Source organism: Mesoplodon mirus, assembly GCF_964341445.2.
Source record: "Mesoplodon mirus genome assembly, chromosome: 4".
Lineage (NCBI taxonomy): Eukaryota > Metazoa > Chordata > Mammalia > Artiodactyla > Ziphiidae > Mesoplodon > Mesoplodon mirus.
In genome coordinates this window covers 163,955,291-163,970,746 of record NC_138979.1, presented here as the reverse complement: position 1 = coordinate 163,970,746, position 15,456 = coordinate 163,955,291, and the positions used below count along the sequence as shown (strand labels likewise).

Below are 15,456 nucleotides of genomic sequence, written 5' to 3'. Positions count from 1 at the left end.
AAACAAACAAACAAAAGTCTTGCTAGTTCATCTTCAACTAGATCAAACCAAGTGGAATGTACATGTGTTTGACACAGATTCTGTGAAAACTGCCCCATGGCAAACACACCACTTTTCCTATTAAAAGAAGGTATTTCCAATGGTGGCCCATGCCACTGTGGTCCAAGTCATAGCTGTAATCAATGTATTAAACAGACATTATTGAGCTCACATTCTTGATGGGAACCTGCATCCATCCATCACACGTTAGTGAGCACACGCATAGGTATGCATACAAAACGTGAAATGCATGCAGACACATACACACAGAGTGTGCTTTATTAAGGCAACAAACATTTATTGAGCACCTGCTTTCTGTCAGATACCAGAGACATGCCATTTAGCATACAAGCCTGGAACAGTAATTAACAAAGGGAAACAGAGTCTTCCCATGGTTTCATGTCTTACAGGTCTCAAAGAGAGTTCCTCCTCACATATACTCCTGCAGAAGGAATCAGGAAACCCAGCTGAGCTACTGCAACTTGCATTAAGGTTGTGAAAGCCAAAGGGAGCCACGAGACACATCAAAACGTAGCCACTGGTTATATATTCTACACAAGGAAAAAATAGCTCCAATCTGAATTAACACAAGGCTGAAAACAACATCAGGATGAGCAAAGAACAAAGTTCCCACGGCAACTAAAACCCAATCATCTTCTTCCCACGTGGCAATTACCACATGACTACGTGAGATGGCCATGCCCATTACCCTGCACTGGCATGCAGTACATAGAACCTGGCTGGGCAATGGGACTGCACAGAAGTCAGTGACTCTGAGTATATTTTAATGCTTGGGCTCAAAAGGATGGCTGTGGGCTTTGCTCTTACAAGTAAACTATTTTAAACCATGAGTTATGAGACAAATTCTCCTTTCTTTGCTGCAGTGTCAGTAAAATGCCTGTCAATGGGGAGGTGGCTGAGATCCAAGAATAGCCTCATCCCCTTTAGGGTGCAGGAGGGCATTTGCTTGGCAGGTTTCCAGTCCATGCCAATGTGGGAGCAACATCTTCTAGCCCTGCCTAATCCTCTCCCTGGGAGACTTCTTCCCAACAGTGCCAAAAACATGGGATACCCAAGGCAACCTGGCAGAGTAGGAAGCATTTTGAATAGGGCATATGCTTCCAAGGCCAGTTGCCAGGAATAGCTACTCAATACTTCTTCATCTCATACCCTTATCTTTTTTTAAAGCATCATACTAGGCTTTTTATCAAAATCTTGATGGCTGTTGGGGTGTCTGACCCTGGCTGCCACGATGGACTTGTAAAGCAAGTCCAAGCCAATTCCACTTTCCTCTACTCCATAGCATTCTAGAACTTATCATCTTACTGCTTATTGCCATTAGAGGTTTCCAGGGGGCATCTTGGAAAGTCAGAGATGCTGAAAAGCTGGCTGAATATGGAGGAAGATGGGACATCTTAGGGGGATGAAACGAGGCACAGATAATAGAGCCAGAGATGGGGCTAACCATGAATCTTTCAGAGTGAAGCTCCCCAGGAACAAAATGACTGGAGCATGAATCACCTGCTTACATCAGAATCTCTTCCCACATCAATCCCTCCCATGTTGTTTTAGATTAATCAGAAGCAGTCAATTTTAAATAACTCAGTGGTGTGTATACTGTTTAGTGCTATATTAGAGAATCCCTTATGAATTTTACTTTGCACAAGGGTTCATTCCTACAAAGCATCATCCAGAAACGTTATGACCTATCCAACCCCCTCGCCCACATGGCCCATCACAAAGGTCAGATTGCCTTAATTAGAATGAGGACCAGTGAGGAAGTGTCTGAGAAGCAGACCTTGGCCTCATGTAGGAAGGGCTCCCTGATGCTCAGTATGATCAGAGATACATCAGGATGCCTTGAAAAGTACCAAGACCCTGCCATTGCAGTTGACTAGGGTTTTTTTTTTTGGGGGGGGGGGGTCAGAGATGTCTTATACAGTGGAGAAAAGGATGGGAAGTGAATAGTTAGAATAGACCCAATGACCTTTAAAGTCCCCTCCAGTAATGTACAGCATGGTGACTATATTACTGATAATACTGTATTGCATGTTTAAAAGTTGCTAAGAGAACTGATCTTAAAAGTTCTCATCACAAGAAAAAACAATTCTGTAACTATGTATATGGTGGTGGATGTTAACTAGCCTTACTGTGGTGACCATTTTGCAATACATACAAATATCGAATTTGTATATTATGCTATACCCCTGAAACTAATATGTCAATTATGCCTCGATTTTTTTAAAAAGACCCCTCCAAACATATTATCCCATGATTCTTAACATGCACCTTGGTTTTCAGTGCATTACACAAGCAAAGCCATGGCTAGAAGGTGATATAAATGTCTTACTGTCCTCTACATGGGTCCCAGGATCTGTGTTTCATCCCTCACAGAGGATTTCTCCCACAGCACCAGAGTCCCCCCGCATGTCAGTGTGTCTCCTTAAAAGAAGAACTCACAGCACATTGCCTCAGCCTAAACTCCAGCCTTGTCTTTCCTGAACTAGATCAAACAAATATGTTAGGGGATGATCATTAGTCTTTCAGAATCCTAAGGGTGAGAGGCTTAACACCCTCAGGTCCACTCTTCCTCATTCCCTCAGCCCTCCAAGGCTAACCGTGTGAGAGAGGACCCCTTCTGGAGAGGAAAGAAGGTTGAGAGAATGAGGAGGAAGGAAGAGACCGTGAGTGTTCGGTGAGCCCTTTCCCACTGTTTCAATCACAGAGAAGTGATTTCAGCCTTGCTCATCCCTCCTTGCAATGGGCTACTCGTTTTTATTTGAAAGCACCGTATTGAGTATACAAGCTGTACACTCTCTCACTGCACTTTTTCTATTCCAGTCATACCTGGAGGAGAGGTTATAGAATTGCCTGGAATGCCCTGCCTGCCAGAGTGGAGACACCAGCCCTAACACTGCCAACAGCCATAGGACTATCAAGACCCTGGCTCCTAAAGACTTTGCACCAGCAAACAGGACCACTTCAGGAGAACCAAATCCACAGGCGAGAGGCCAAAATGTCAGAAAAGGGTTGGATGCATAGTGTCTCATGGAGAAACTTGAAGGAAAAGCTCCCCAGAGCCGTCTTCTTAGGTGCAAAGATACCGAAATTAAATAAGAGCCTTGGTAAAACCGAAAGGATCTTTTTTTTTTTAAGAAGACGTCGGGGGTAGGAATTTATTAATTAGTTTATTTATTTTTGCTGTGTTGGGTCTTCGTTTCTGTGCGAGGGCTTTCTCTAGCTGTGGCGAGCGGGGACCACTCTTCATCGCAGTGCGCGGGCCTCTCACTATCGCGGCCTCTCTTGTTGCGGAGCACAGGCTCCAGACGTGCAGGCTCAGTAGCTGTGGCTCACAGGCCTAGTTGCTCTGCGGCATGTGGGATCCTCCCAGACCAGGGCTCGAACCCATGTTCCCTGCAGTAGCAGGCAGATTCTCAACCACTGCGTCACCAGGGAAGCCCCCGAAAGGATCTTAAATGAATTTCACAGCTTAAACCAGGAGTTCCTGTTGCCTACAGCTTGTGTCCCTGCCTTTCTTTCATCCCCACCCTCTCTGGGACCTTGCACAGCCTTCCAGAGAACTGCATTTCCCCCTTGAAGAGCTGAGAGCATTCACAATTTTTAGGCCCACATGCAAAGTAAGTTTTATCACAGAGTGGAGCTGGGTAGTTTGGCTGGATGACTGTGAGATCAATTTGTTTTGAAAAGCTACTGGTACTGGTTCCTGGATATTAAAAAAAAATTTTTTTTTTAACTTTGTAAAATACATTATGTAGGAATATTGTGGACAGCAGTGGAGGTTTGAGAGCAGACATAGATGATGACACATTTAAAGGGGTCCCATATTGCTTTAATTTTATATTTTTAATTAATTAATTATTTTTGGCTATGTTTGGTCTTTGTTGCTGCGTGAGGGCTTTCTGTAGTTGAGGCGAGTGGGGGCTACTCTTCGTTGCGGTGCGCAGGCTTCTCATTGCGGTGGCTTCTTTTGTTGTGGAGCACGGGCTCTAGGCGCACAGGCTTCAGTAGCTGTGGCACACGGGCTCTAGAGCACAGGCTCAGTAGTTGTGGTGCACGGGCTTAGCTACTCTATGGCATGTGGGATCTTCCCAGACCAGGGCTCGAACCCATGTCCCCTGCATTGGCAGGCGGATTCTTAACCACTGCACCACCAGGGAAGCCCCCATATTGCTTTTAAATAGGTCACCCAAAGACATCAGCTTTTGGAGAACAACAGCTGTAATGACAACCCACTGGCACTGTCAGTTCCCACACAGATCACGGAGACGGGCCTGTAGAGCCACGCTTTGTCCCTCTCCTCTGTCATCCACAGCCTGTCACCTGTAACACAGCCCCTCAGTGAGCCACGGCAAACCAAGCATCCCAACTTCAGCTGGGAAACCTCAGGAGGGACCAGGATGCTCCTTCTGTTTAAAGACCAGCTGGTTCCTCTAAATCTACAGCAAACATTTCTAAACACACCCTTGTTACCCACTGTACACCCTAGATGTCCCCCGCTCCCACCACAGCTCCCCAAACAGTATTCCTGTATGCCTTCATCCTCCCACACTCCCTCTCCATGGCTCTTCCTGCCCTGTTGGTTATGAAGTGAAGGGAAATGCGTCTGTGATGAAGGGTCATCGGTCACTGGGGAATCACTCATACACCCAGAGCAACATTGCTGTCACTGGGCAGCAACAAGTCTTCTTAACAGAGGCAGATCCACAGAGGTGGGGACCAGAAGCTTATGATACTGGAGTTTCCTTAAGAAAAAAATCACCAATACAGTGTTAGGCATGGGGCCTTGAAGGGGCCCATGCAAGTGAAGATACATGAAAGGTTTAGTTTTGTGGCAAATCCACCTCTGTAATAATCTCCCTCCCACACACACAAAGGAGAAGAGAAGAATAAACAGAGAGAAAGGGAGTCTGGTTTTGTTATCTGGGAAGAGAGTCAGCAGGAGAGCAAGCAGTGTGAAAGGTTCATCCAGGAGCTCCACCTTTCACCACCAACCCTGGGTGGGCTGCTGGACACTTCCTGGTACCTGGGAAACTAAAGGTAAGTCTGAAGAGGTCGTGCTGTCCAGCGATGCTCCAGTGTAGGGGAGCCGTGCTCCAACTCCCTCGGGACCCACAGGTCCATTCTTAGGCACCTCATTTCAAACCAGGCTCTTGAGGGTGGGAGTTGAATACTCATTCATTCATTCTCTCTCATTCTCTCGCATCCTCTCTTTCTCTGTCCTGGGACTGACCAAGCTGATAACTCCTGCCCCGGGAGTCTGACATTTTGCTTGTCATCAGCAACCAGGGAGGCAATGAATGCTCCATTTCATGATGGAGACACAGGCCATTTGTGTTAACGAAGGGAGCCTAGAAGCAGAAATGAAATGCTATGTTGAGGATCCGGGCTCTCACCTGCCAAATAGGCAGCATCCAAGCTTGCCCTCATGCTGTCTACCCACAAGTCCAACGGCACCTTGAGTCTGGGTCTCCTCACTTATTCAGTGGGATGGTAAGGCCTGTCCTACCTACCTCATCGGGATGCTGTGGGGACCAGAACATCACATTTGCAGGCAAAGAGTTCTGAATACAGTCCAAAGGGCACAACCATTGTCAGTGACCCCATGCTCTTAGGCGGGGGCAAAATGGTGATGGGATTGGATTCTATACTTCCCTGAAATTCCCCTCCTTTTCTCTCTGCCACTTCTCAAACTGGGATGAAGGAAAATGGCAGAGGTGGGGGTAGCTCACAGGGTTTCTATGAAACCAAATCGACACATAATTCATTCTTACACCCACCAGGCGGCTAACAGCCCAGAGTCAGGACTCATTCTTTCCCAGAGACTACACCGGTAATTTTGTCTGTCTGATCTCATTTCAAGCTCTCAACAACTCCCTAACGTATGGCTTCTTGTTATCCCTGCTTTGCTGCAAGGCAGGATAGCACAGTGGTTAAGAGTGTGGACTCTAAAGCCAGACTGTTTAGATACAAACCCCAGCCCTGCCTCTTCTGAGCTGTGTGACCTTGGGGGAGTTACTTACCCTTTGTCCCTCAGCTTCCTTATCTACAAAATTAGAACAATAACAGTGTGTCAAGAGTGGTTCTGAGTGTTACAAGGGCTAATACAGAGCAGGCATGGAGTGAGGACCCCGTGACTGTTAGCTGCTATTATTATTATTATCGTTGTTGTTATTATTACTGATAAAGATGCTGAAGCTTCCAAAACCTTCTCCAAAGACAATGTGTAAGTGAACAAGCCTAGATTTAAGTCCAGATCTTTTTCACTCCAGAAGCCATGTTCTTAACCACCAAACCTTGTTCAAGTTTTAAATTTCTCTGCTCCTCAGTTTGCCCATCTGTAAAATAGGGCTAGTTAATGATAGCAGATGCATAGGAGCGCTGTGAGGATCAGATGAGACAATGCACCTAGGAGGTCGGGCACATGGTGGTATTCAGTAATAGTAATAATGTCATTATTATTTTTGTCTAAGAAGGGTACCTGACCTTCAGAGCCCCGCCCCGAAGCCTCTCTCCCTCCACTTCCACCTCTGGGGCCTCACTGTTCTGGACTCACAGCAGAGCCAGTGACTCCAGGGCAATAGGAGTCATCCTCGGGGAGGGCACGTTAGTTCCATCCCCCAAGCACAGCCCACACCCCACCTCTTCTGCGCTGTGACAGAGGGAGAATACCTAGCTGAGGGCGGCAGCTGCTCAGGAACTGGAAACCTCTCCGGGACAGCCTGCAAAGAGAGATAGGGGACTTGATGATTAGCCCCCCAGCGCTGGGCGTGTGGTGTCTCATTACCAAATGCAAATGCAAGTTCACTGCTACTGGAAGGGTTCTGGCAGAATGCCTGCCCGACCCTCAACGCTGCTGAATATGGACCGAAGCATTACCCAAGGCCCACCTACTCTGCAGCCAGCAGCTGGTGTGCAGGCTGTGCGAAGGGAGAAGGCTGCTCTCACCCCACTGAAGGGGGGCCTAGGAAGAAGGGTCTTATTTCTTTAAAGGAGGCAGAGATGCTATTATGGAGGGGGGAGGGGGGCAGTAAAAAAATTGCTCTTCCCTTGCAGTTAAAAGAGGGATAATTGGAGCAAGTGGCAGGCGGCTGCTCTGCCATTTAGCATACAGCATACCCAGGAAATCTCACTGGGTAATCAGAAGGAGAGGAGGAGAAAGGAGCAATCAGACCCCTATTCAGGCTCGTTTAGCGACAGCCCCCGCTGGCTGGCTGACTGGCTGGGCCGGTGGAGAGCTGGGCTGGTCCTAAAGCCCGAATACCAGGTGGGAAATCAAGTCTCAGAAGCAGCAGTCCTCCCTGCTTCTGTGCTTCGGTCTCTCCACACCAGGGGGAAGGATTCTGAAAGGAGCTAGCCTTTACTCCTGATTACTTACTACTCCCTGCCCCCTCCTAGGCCATTCAGGGTTGACTTAGATTAGGAACAAAGCCACGTTCGTATTCCGGCAGGAGGTGCAAGGGGGAGGCGGAGGGGAAATGATTGTATTTTTTACGCAAGTGCCCCAAACAGGAGGATCCAGCTGGGGCAATCATCTGTACCTTCACTATAGCATCAATGTCTTTGGCTCTTGGTAAAGCCTCAGGGGTAAGCACCTTCTCTTGGAATACCTTTCTGTCCCAGTTCTGGCTTTGAGAAATGGGGGAAGAGAGGCAAGATTCTCAGTAAAAAGAAAACGAATTGAAATTCACTTTCAGGAAGGCATGCCAAGGCTATGCAGTCGTGTTGAGCCATCAATCAAACCAACCTGAGTAGGATGTCAGCTTCAGACAGCAGGAGGGATGGGGGATGGGAGGCTAGTGGGTACCACACAACAGCGTGCTTGTAAAAAGACTGGCCACTATCACCCACACCCACAACTGCACTTCACTGTAGAATCCCAACACCTGAAAACAACAGCTGAGACTCAAAGGAAGCAGCTTTTGGTCTGGGCACCTTGCCCAAGTCAGCAGGAAAAGAGAGCAGACAATGAACCAACTTTTTTTTTTGGCCAGCTGAAGAGGACCTCATGTCTCTTCACTGAATTAACCTAAAAACATAGACATACAAATGATATGTGACATAGGCAGACCCGTGTATTAAGATTTGAGAGTAGAATCAACCTGTGAAAGCTTCCCCATCTTTCCTTGGCTCCACCCCACCTGCAACAGGCTGACTTCATGCAAAATGAACTCTTTAGAGAAACTGGTACTGAAATTTATACACCTTGGCAGTGAATCAATTCTTCATGGCTGTAAGACTGTTGAGAAATTGCACATTCATAACTAAGGATGTTTTAAAAATAAATAATCAAGCTTAAACTCATTTCAAGGTAATGACAAACTCCCAATGACCCATGAGGGGGCTGCTCTCTGGAGGGCGCTAGGGATACCTCTTTATTTATTGCCCAGGGAGCGTCAGGGATGCCCAAAAACAGGACAGACTGGACTAAACAGAAGAAGCTAGGTGAATATGATCCACCTCAGCTGGACTATATTCCAAACCAGATATGCATAATTTTAAAGTCGTTTAAAAAGATTAAAAGTCAACTTGAACAAATCTGAAGTTGAGAACCCAAACATTTTATTTATAAACATCACACCTAGAGGTAAAAATCTGGGACCCCCTTCTCCCTCCATCGTGTGCCAGAACGTTCAATGTGACCATCAGTTGGTTTGGGAGTCTTGGAATGAAGTTTTCCCAAGTAGGCTGCGTGGAGTTCAGTCTGCAGCCAGAGCTAATAGCCTTTCGCCCCAGGAAACAGAAGATTCTGTGTCCACAGCTCTTCCCCCTAAACCCAACTCTCCCACAGCAACTATCTCCGGTGTCTTGTGGGTCTTACCTAGAAAAGATACCCAACGAGAGATCAAAATAGCCCAAAGCAAATAGAAGAGATGGGCCCATCTGTGCTTTCTTCCTGGGGTGCAGCGTGGAGACATTTTGGAGCCACTGAGGCATGGAAAGCCAGACGGGGCTGAGCAAACATCAATACTGCCAGCATGCTAGAAGCTAATGGACCGCAGAGAGCACCTCCAACAGGCCCCGACCACATCCATCTGAAGATGCAGGAGCCTTCCCAGCCCTTCCTGCTGTCGAACTGCTAAAGCATGAAGCCCTCACACAATCAAATGGCACGGCCCATCCTGCAAAGTGGAACGATCAGATGCCTGGTACACAGGACCCACTGCTGGGACTAAGTCCCCTGGTTTCAGTTCTGTGACATTTGCAATTTAAAATGGGGGAGAGAGGAGGGAATAGATGCACCCTCACTACCCACTTTACACTATCTTCAGGAAAATGGGAAGGCATTTAGTTAGGCTGTTTATCTTGTTTTATGCAGATCTGCTTGACCCTTAGCAGCTGTGATTATTTTCCCCTTCATATTTTACAGGTGAGTTTTCCCTGCTTACTCTAAAAATTAACTGTGTGTGCAGAGAACGGGTATTTTCTAAAAGCCTGAAATGCATTTTTGTGATTGATTAGACATAATGACAATTACCAGGATCAACAGGCTTCAAGTCACCAACAATAAATTCTGGTACCTGCCCCAGCATCCACCCTCACCTCAAACTTTGCACTGCTCCAAACCAACCAAGTGTTAGTTACTACAGAGTTTATTTACTGTATTATGTATCAAGAGAATAATGAAATATGCTGTGTCTGCCTTCTACAGACAGAGGTGTCAGTCCATAGCCACGAGATGATCTGAACCCTACAGAAAGAACTACTATTAAAATATACATATTGTATTTAGCTATTAAAAAATTGACTGCCTATCATCTGCTCTGAAGAGATTCCTCTGGAGACCTCAAACACACACACACACACACACACACACACACACACACACACACACACACACACACGAACCAAAGGGGAAAAAAAAAGAGAGAGAGAGAGAGAAGAAATTGTATACATATACAGCATAGAGATTCTTCCTGCAGAAAAGTGCTGATCCAAACCTGCCCAGAGGAAATGAGTTCTTTTTAAACACAAAAAATGCAATCAGGGATAATCAGCAAGTTAACAACACACTTGCAAACACCCTGGTCCCTAGAAAGGAAGAATGCCGGCTTCCAAGGCAAATTCTGAGAACAGAACAGATCCTTTGGGTGAAGGAGAAAACAAGTGATCATGTCAGCATCTTCAGGCAGAACTTTCTCCAAAGCTAAGAAGCTTTGGAACTGCAGTCAGCTCCAGGAGGGACCTGCTTGTCATAAGTGCTTCAGTAACCACAGTCGCAAAGTGGCTGTGTGGGTTGGTGTTGCCTCTACCCCTCTTCCCCAACCCTTCTTCCAGTGGGTTCAGTGGGGAAAAACAGAAGCCAAAAAAAGATGAGATGCATGTCTTGCATCTCCCTCTCCTGCAGCCCACCCACAGGAAGGGAGGTATGATGCCAAGCCCAAAAAAGGAAAGAAGCACTCGAGGTGGCCCATACTTGACCTACAAGGAGGCTCCCAACAAGATCCCCAAAGTGTCCTAGTATCCAGCATGTATCACCTGTGAAATAAACTTTGTTTTGATTTTTAAAAAAATTTGTAATACCTACTAGTTGCTAAAATTCATATCAACCACAACCTGCTTTAGGGATTGGGCAGTTCTGGGAAAGTTTGAGGAACACCTGCAGACACTGTTTTTAATTACAAATCCCAAGGCAGTGGGGCATCACCTGAACGAAGAGATCATGGGAGTCAGCACTAACACACTCACCTGACCGCACCTACCTGACTTCCCTTGACCTGTTGGTTCCCAACTTTAGCTGCACAATGGAATCACCTGGGGAGCTTTAAAAATATACAAATGCTTGAACCCCACCCCCTAGAGATTTTGATTGAATTGGTCTGGGGTGTGGCCTGAGAGTCTTTTTTTTTTTTTTTTTTTTTGCCGTACACGGGCCTCTCACTGTTGTGGCCTCTCCCTTTGCGGAGCACAGGCTCCGGACGCGCCGGCTCAGCGGCCATGGCTCACGGACCCAGCCGCTCCACGGCATATGGGATCTTCCCGGACCGGGGCATGAACCCGTGTCCCCTGCATCGGCAGGTGGACTCTCAATCACTGCGCCACCAGGGAAGCCCCTGAGAGTCTTTTAATTCCCCCAGGTGATCCTAACGGGCTACCAAGGCTGAGAGCCACATTCCACCACCTCCATGAAGAGACCAGCATGGGACGGTGCCACAAACATCTCTAAACAAACAGAGGGCTTATCTCTAAAAGGATAGGGGGGATGTAACTTCCTTGCGTCTTCCTCATCCCAACACACACACCCATATGGTCACTTTGTCACTTCAACAGGTATTGAAATCTAGGCCTTGAGTGAGTCCAGGAATCTGGAATCTAAGTATTTGTCAAAGTAAAGTCTAGACCACTTTTCTCCTAATCCCAAATAGTCAGAATTTGGTGAAAAAGGTGAGGGCAGCCTAAGTCCCTCGGCATACATCCCTCCTTCCCTCCCCCTGGGAAGTTGTAGTTGAACTTGGGAGGTTCTCCAAGGCCATGCTGAGTACTGCCAGCTCCCTTGGGGGCTTGGCTGGACAGTGCTCCTGTCTGTGCCTTCTCGCACCAGGAGAGGAGAGGACGGGAAAGAGAAAGCACACATGGAAAATCCTAGTGCTGGAACAAGGAGGCAGCACTGCCCATCCCCAGATGCCCTGTCCACCTGGTAGACACCTTCCATAAGGTTGCAGGAGGAGGGGCACAGCTGAAGGGCTGGATTTACAGCAGGACCAAGTGTGGACCTGCAGTCCATCTCCCGCATTTTTATCTGCACAGGCATTCCTTATGTTTGGGACGATAAGGAAGAAGTGATGGGGAGTTTCCCATCTATCCCCAAGGGCCCAATTCTCAAGGGATCAGGAGGGACAGAGATAACCACTTTGCCCATTTCTGTCTGACTTCTCACCTTGGGCTCATCCCGCTAAGCTGCACTGCGGTGGAAGGAACTCAGCTGGGACACACATCCTGTAGTCTACTCTATCTAGCTTTTTGAGTACAGCCAAATATTTGCGTAAGGAGCCCGTGGTTGAGTAGTCAGGATTCTCTGCTGCTGAGTTCTGATGGATTTTCCATTGAGAGCAAGCAAAGGATTTCTACCACCTCCTCAGGGAAAGGGATGCAATAATCTGACATGCAGCTAAAGATGAACTTCAGTGATAGAGGTGGTTTCCGTCAGGGGTCTTGGTCCTTACCCAGCCCAGTGGGTGGGCCTCTAGCGATAGAGGAACAGGGAAGAGGGCCTTACCTTCTGAGCAGAGCTTGCCACCATAGCCGGTGGTAGAACAGTCACAGGTGGGGTGGCCATCCAGGAGAAAGCAGATCCCACCATTCTCACAGGGACGCTCACCACAGGGTCCCTCAGCCTCCAACAGGACACCCTGGCTCCCCAGAAGCTGAGGCTCTGAGTTGCCATACTTGAGATCCAGGATTAATCCCTTGAAGCCAGCCATGGCCTGTACTCCATCAAGGGTCAGGGCAGAAGGTCGTATGTCTGCGGGGACTCCGCCGAGGAACAAGTCACTGACCACATCCATGTAGGGCCGCTGGAGCCGCAGCTCCCCAGACTGGCCCTCCCCATCAAGCACCAGCACAGTACGCAGGCGGTCACGGCTCACCATGAGAAAGTGCCAGCTGCTGTCGTTCACCTGTTTGTCGGACAGCACGGCGGTCTCGGCACAGTCCATGCTGAAGCGGAGCTGCACGTGGCCATCCACCAGGGAGAGGCAGAGGAAGTCACAAACGCCACCGTCGTCCAGGTAGAGGAGCAGCCCCGTGGAAACGTTGGTCTTGAACTGGAAGCTCAGGTCACTGCGCGTGCTGGCATCCCAGCGGAGGTAGCGTGCCCACTGGTTAGGAAGGCCCATGAACTCAAGGCCCAGGCAGAGCCCCAGCAGGGAGCCCAGCAGGACGCTCACCTTCAGGGTGAAGAAAACCGAGTGCATGGTGAAGCTCATCGTGGCTGCCGGGATCAAGCCCCGGAGGGGCAGACAGGCAGGGAACAGCCCTCGGGGGAAAATCCCCCTTTGCAGTAGAAGGGAGGGAGGAAGAGGAGTTGGGTGGGGGACAGAGAACACACAAGGGGAAGGAGGCACACGCACAAAGATCAAGACGGGGAGGAAGGAGGAAAGTGAACAAGACAGCCGCAGATGGGCACACGAGCGAGAAGCTCAATAAAGAGGGGAAAGACAGGGCAGCAGGAGAGGAGGGCAATCAGGCTGAGAAAGTGAGGGTGCAAAGTGTCTTTCTCCAAGAAAAGATCTCAGCTATCCATGTGGATCCGGAGGCCTTGATTCAAGGAGGAGAAAGTGCACGGCGGGTGGAAGCCTTCAACAACGCCGTCCTCCCGGTGGACCCCCAAACACCCCAGCCAGGGAGGCCGGGGAGAGGGCTGGGGTCAGGGGGGCCGTGATGGAGGAGGAGCGAGCAGTGAGGTGAGTCAGGTGAAAGGTAGAAACAGGCCAAGGAACAGTCCTGAAGGTCTGCCTCCTAGCAGCAGGGGGCTGCGGGGAAGGGAGCAGCTGGAAGCTGAGTGTTCAGGTAGAGCAGGGCCCGGGGCAGAGCGGAAGCAGGCTCAGACTTCATGGTGCAGGCCAGAGGCAGTCCTGCCCATGACCTGCCTCTCAGGACTCCAGAGAAAAGACCTGCAGGATGAAGGGGAGGGTGGGGGAGAAGGAAACAAAGATTAGGGCCATGTGTCAGGCCAAGACTGCCTCCCATTTCACAAATACTGACGGAGTGCTGACTGCGAGCCAGGCTATTCTAACGATTCCCACAGTGCTTGGTGCTTCAAACAGAAGGGAGGGCCCGGGTTCTCCCAGGGCCACATCAGGACCCCAAGCTCCGTTCCTAATGATGCACTCAGTTTTGTTTGTTTGTTTGTTTGTTTGTTTGCAGTACGCGGGACTCTCACCGCCGCGGCCCCTCCCGTTGCGGAGCACAGGCTCCGGACGCGCAGGCCCAGTGGCCATGGCTCACAGGCCCAGCCGCTCCGCGGCAAGCGGGACCCTCCCAGACCGGGGCACGAACCCCTGTCCCCTGCATCAGCAGGCGGACCCCCAACCACTGCGCCACCAGGGAAGCCCGATGCACTCAGTTTTTCCATGTGCAAAAATAGTATAAAACCCCCAAAGCCACATCAGTACATCTTTACAATATTCATATCACAGGGTCACTTAGACAAAATTTATATTTAAGATAAGTGCTAACATTTTATACACTCAAATACACACATACAATTTTAACTCGTTTACCTATTAAAAGACATGAACATGAAAATGAAATTGTTTTTTTTTTTAGGTTTTTCTTTTTCAGTTTGACAATCCAGTGTTTGGTGTAGGCACCCTAAGACAGACCCTCACTGTCTGTGAGATTTTTGAGAGAGATGTTTATAGGAATCAGTGAAAATAAATTAGAAGGTGAGTAATGAGCAAAAAACACTCATCTCTTAACTAAATGTTGGGGGAAAGGTCTTATTGAAAAAAATACGTGCTTTGAGCCTTAAAAAAAAAGGCTGAGTGAATCCTAGTTCTTGTATGTGGAACTTTGAGAAAATGTCTTAATCTATTTGAGTGTCTATTTTCTCATTTATAAAGTAGAGAAAATAAAAGACTTTTTCCAAGGTTGGAGAGAAGATTCAATGAGATCATGTATTGGAAGATTCTAGCATGAGGCTACAGACATAGTAGGTGAACAATAAACACTACCTTCTTTCCTTCCTTATTTCTAGGTAGGACGGGATGAGAAGAAGTGTGTGTACGTGAGAGTGTGCACGTGTCTGTGAAGTGGGGATAGCATATTAAAACACATTTTTTAAATTAAAAATACTGTAGAATGGACAACAAATGAACAGTTAAGGACTGTCACAGACCTAGAGCATATTATGCGTGTTTTATACTGATTGGAAATGCACCAGCACCCAGTCAAGGGGGTGATCTGGTTTCTGAAAGCAGACTCTGGCCACATAGCCGAGTGGAGACTTCTGTGTTCACATGAGAGCAATGAGTGCAATTTCCAAGAGCTATGCACGTTGCTGCCTATTAATAGGCATGTTTGATAATTCACCATGGTCTCTGTCAGACCACTGTCCACTATTTTTATGATGACCACATTAGCAAAGCTAGTTATTACCCCTGCTTTGAAGAGGAAAACACTGTTCCTTAAGCAGGAACAAACACCTATTTCCCCTGAATAAGCAAGCCCAACCAAAAAGAGGCTGATTAAATCCATCATAAGGAAAGCCTCTGTTGTATAAAAGGTCTTGTCCATGCAGTGTTTCCCAAAGTGTGGCATGGGCACCTCCAGGGGTGCAAGGGATGCTTTACTAGAACATGGGCACAGCAGTGTGGAGGTGCCAACTCATGCGGAATGTGAGAACCAACTATTAAAATTTCAGAAATTTTTGAGCTGGTTGATGACACTTTGGTAGCA

The 15,456-nt window shown here is 48.0% G+C and overlaps 1 protein-coding gene across 7 annotated transcripts in view; it reads right to left on the bottom strand.

The window, feature by feature from the left end:
* The window catches only part of NRXN3 (neurexin 3), a gene marked incomplete at both ends in the record, with an annotated part of 1,625,679 nt that extends 1,612,696 nt beyond the window's left edge, over positions 1-12,983 (bottom strand). For all 7 annotated transcript variants that reach the window (XM_082616773.1, XM_082616786.1, XM_082616783.1 and 4 more), the window contains one exon: positions 12,275-12,983. In XM_082616773.1, the coding sequence (XP_082472899.1) occupies positions 12,275-12,983 (709 nt within the window). The remainder of the gene's footprint in view (positions 1-12,274) is intronic.
* Between the last annotated feature and the right edge of the window lie 2,473 nt (positions 12,984-15,456).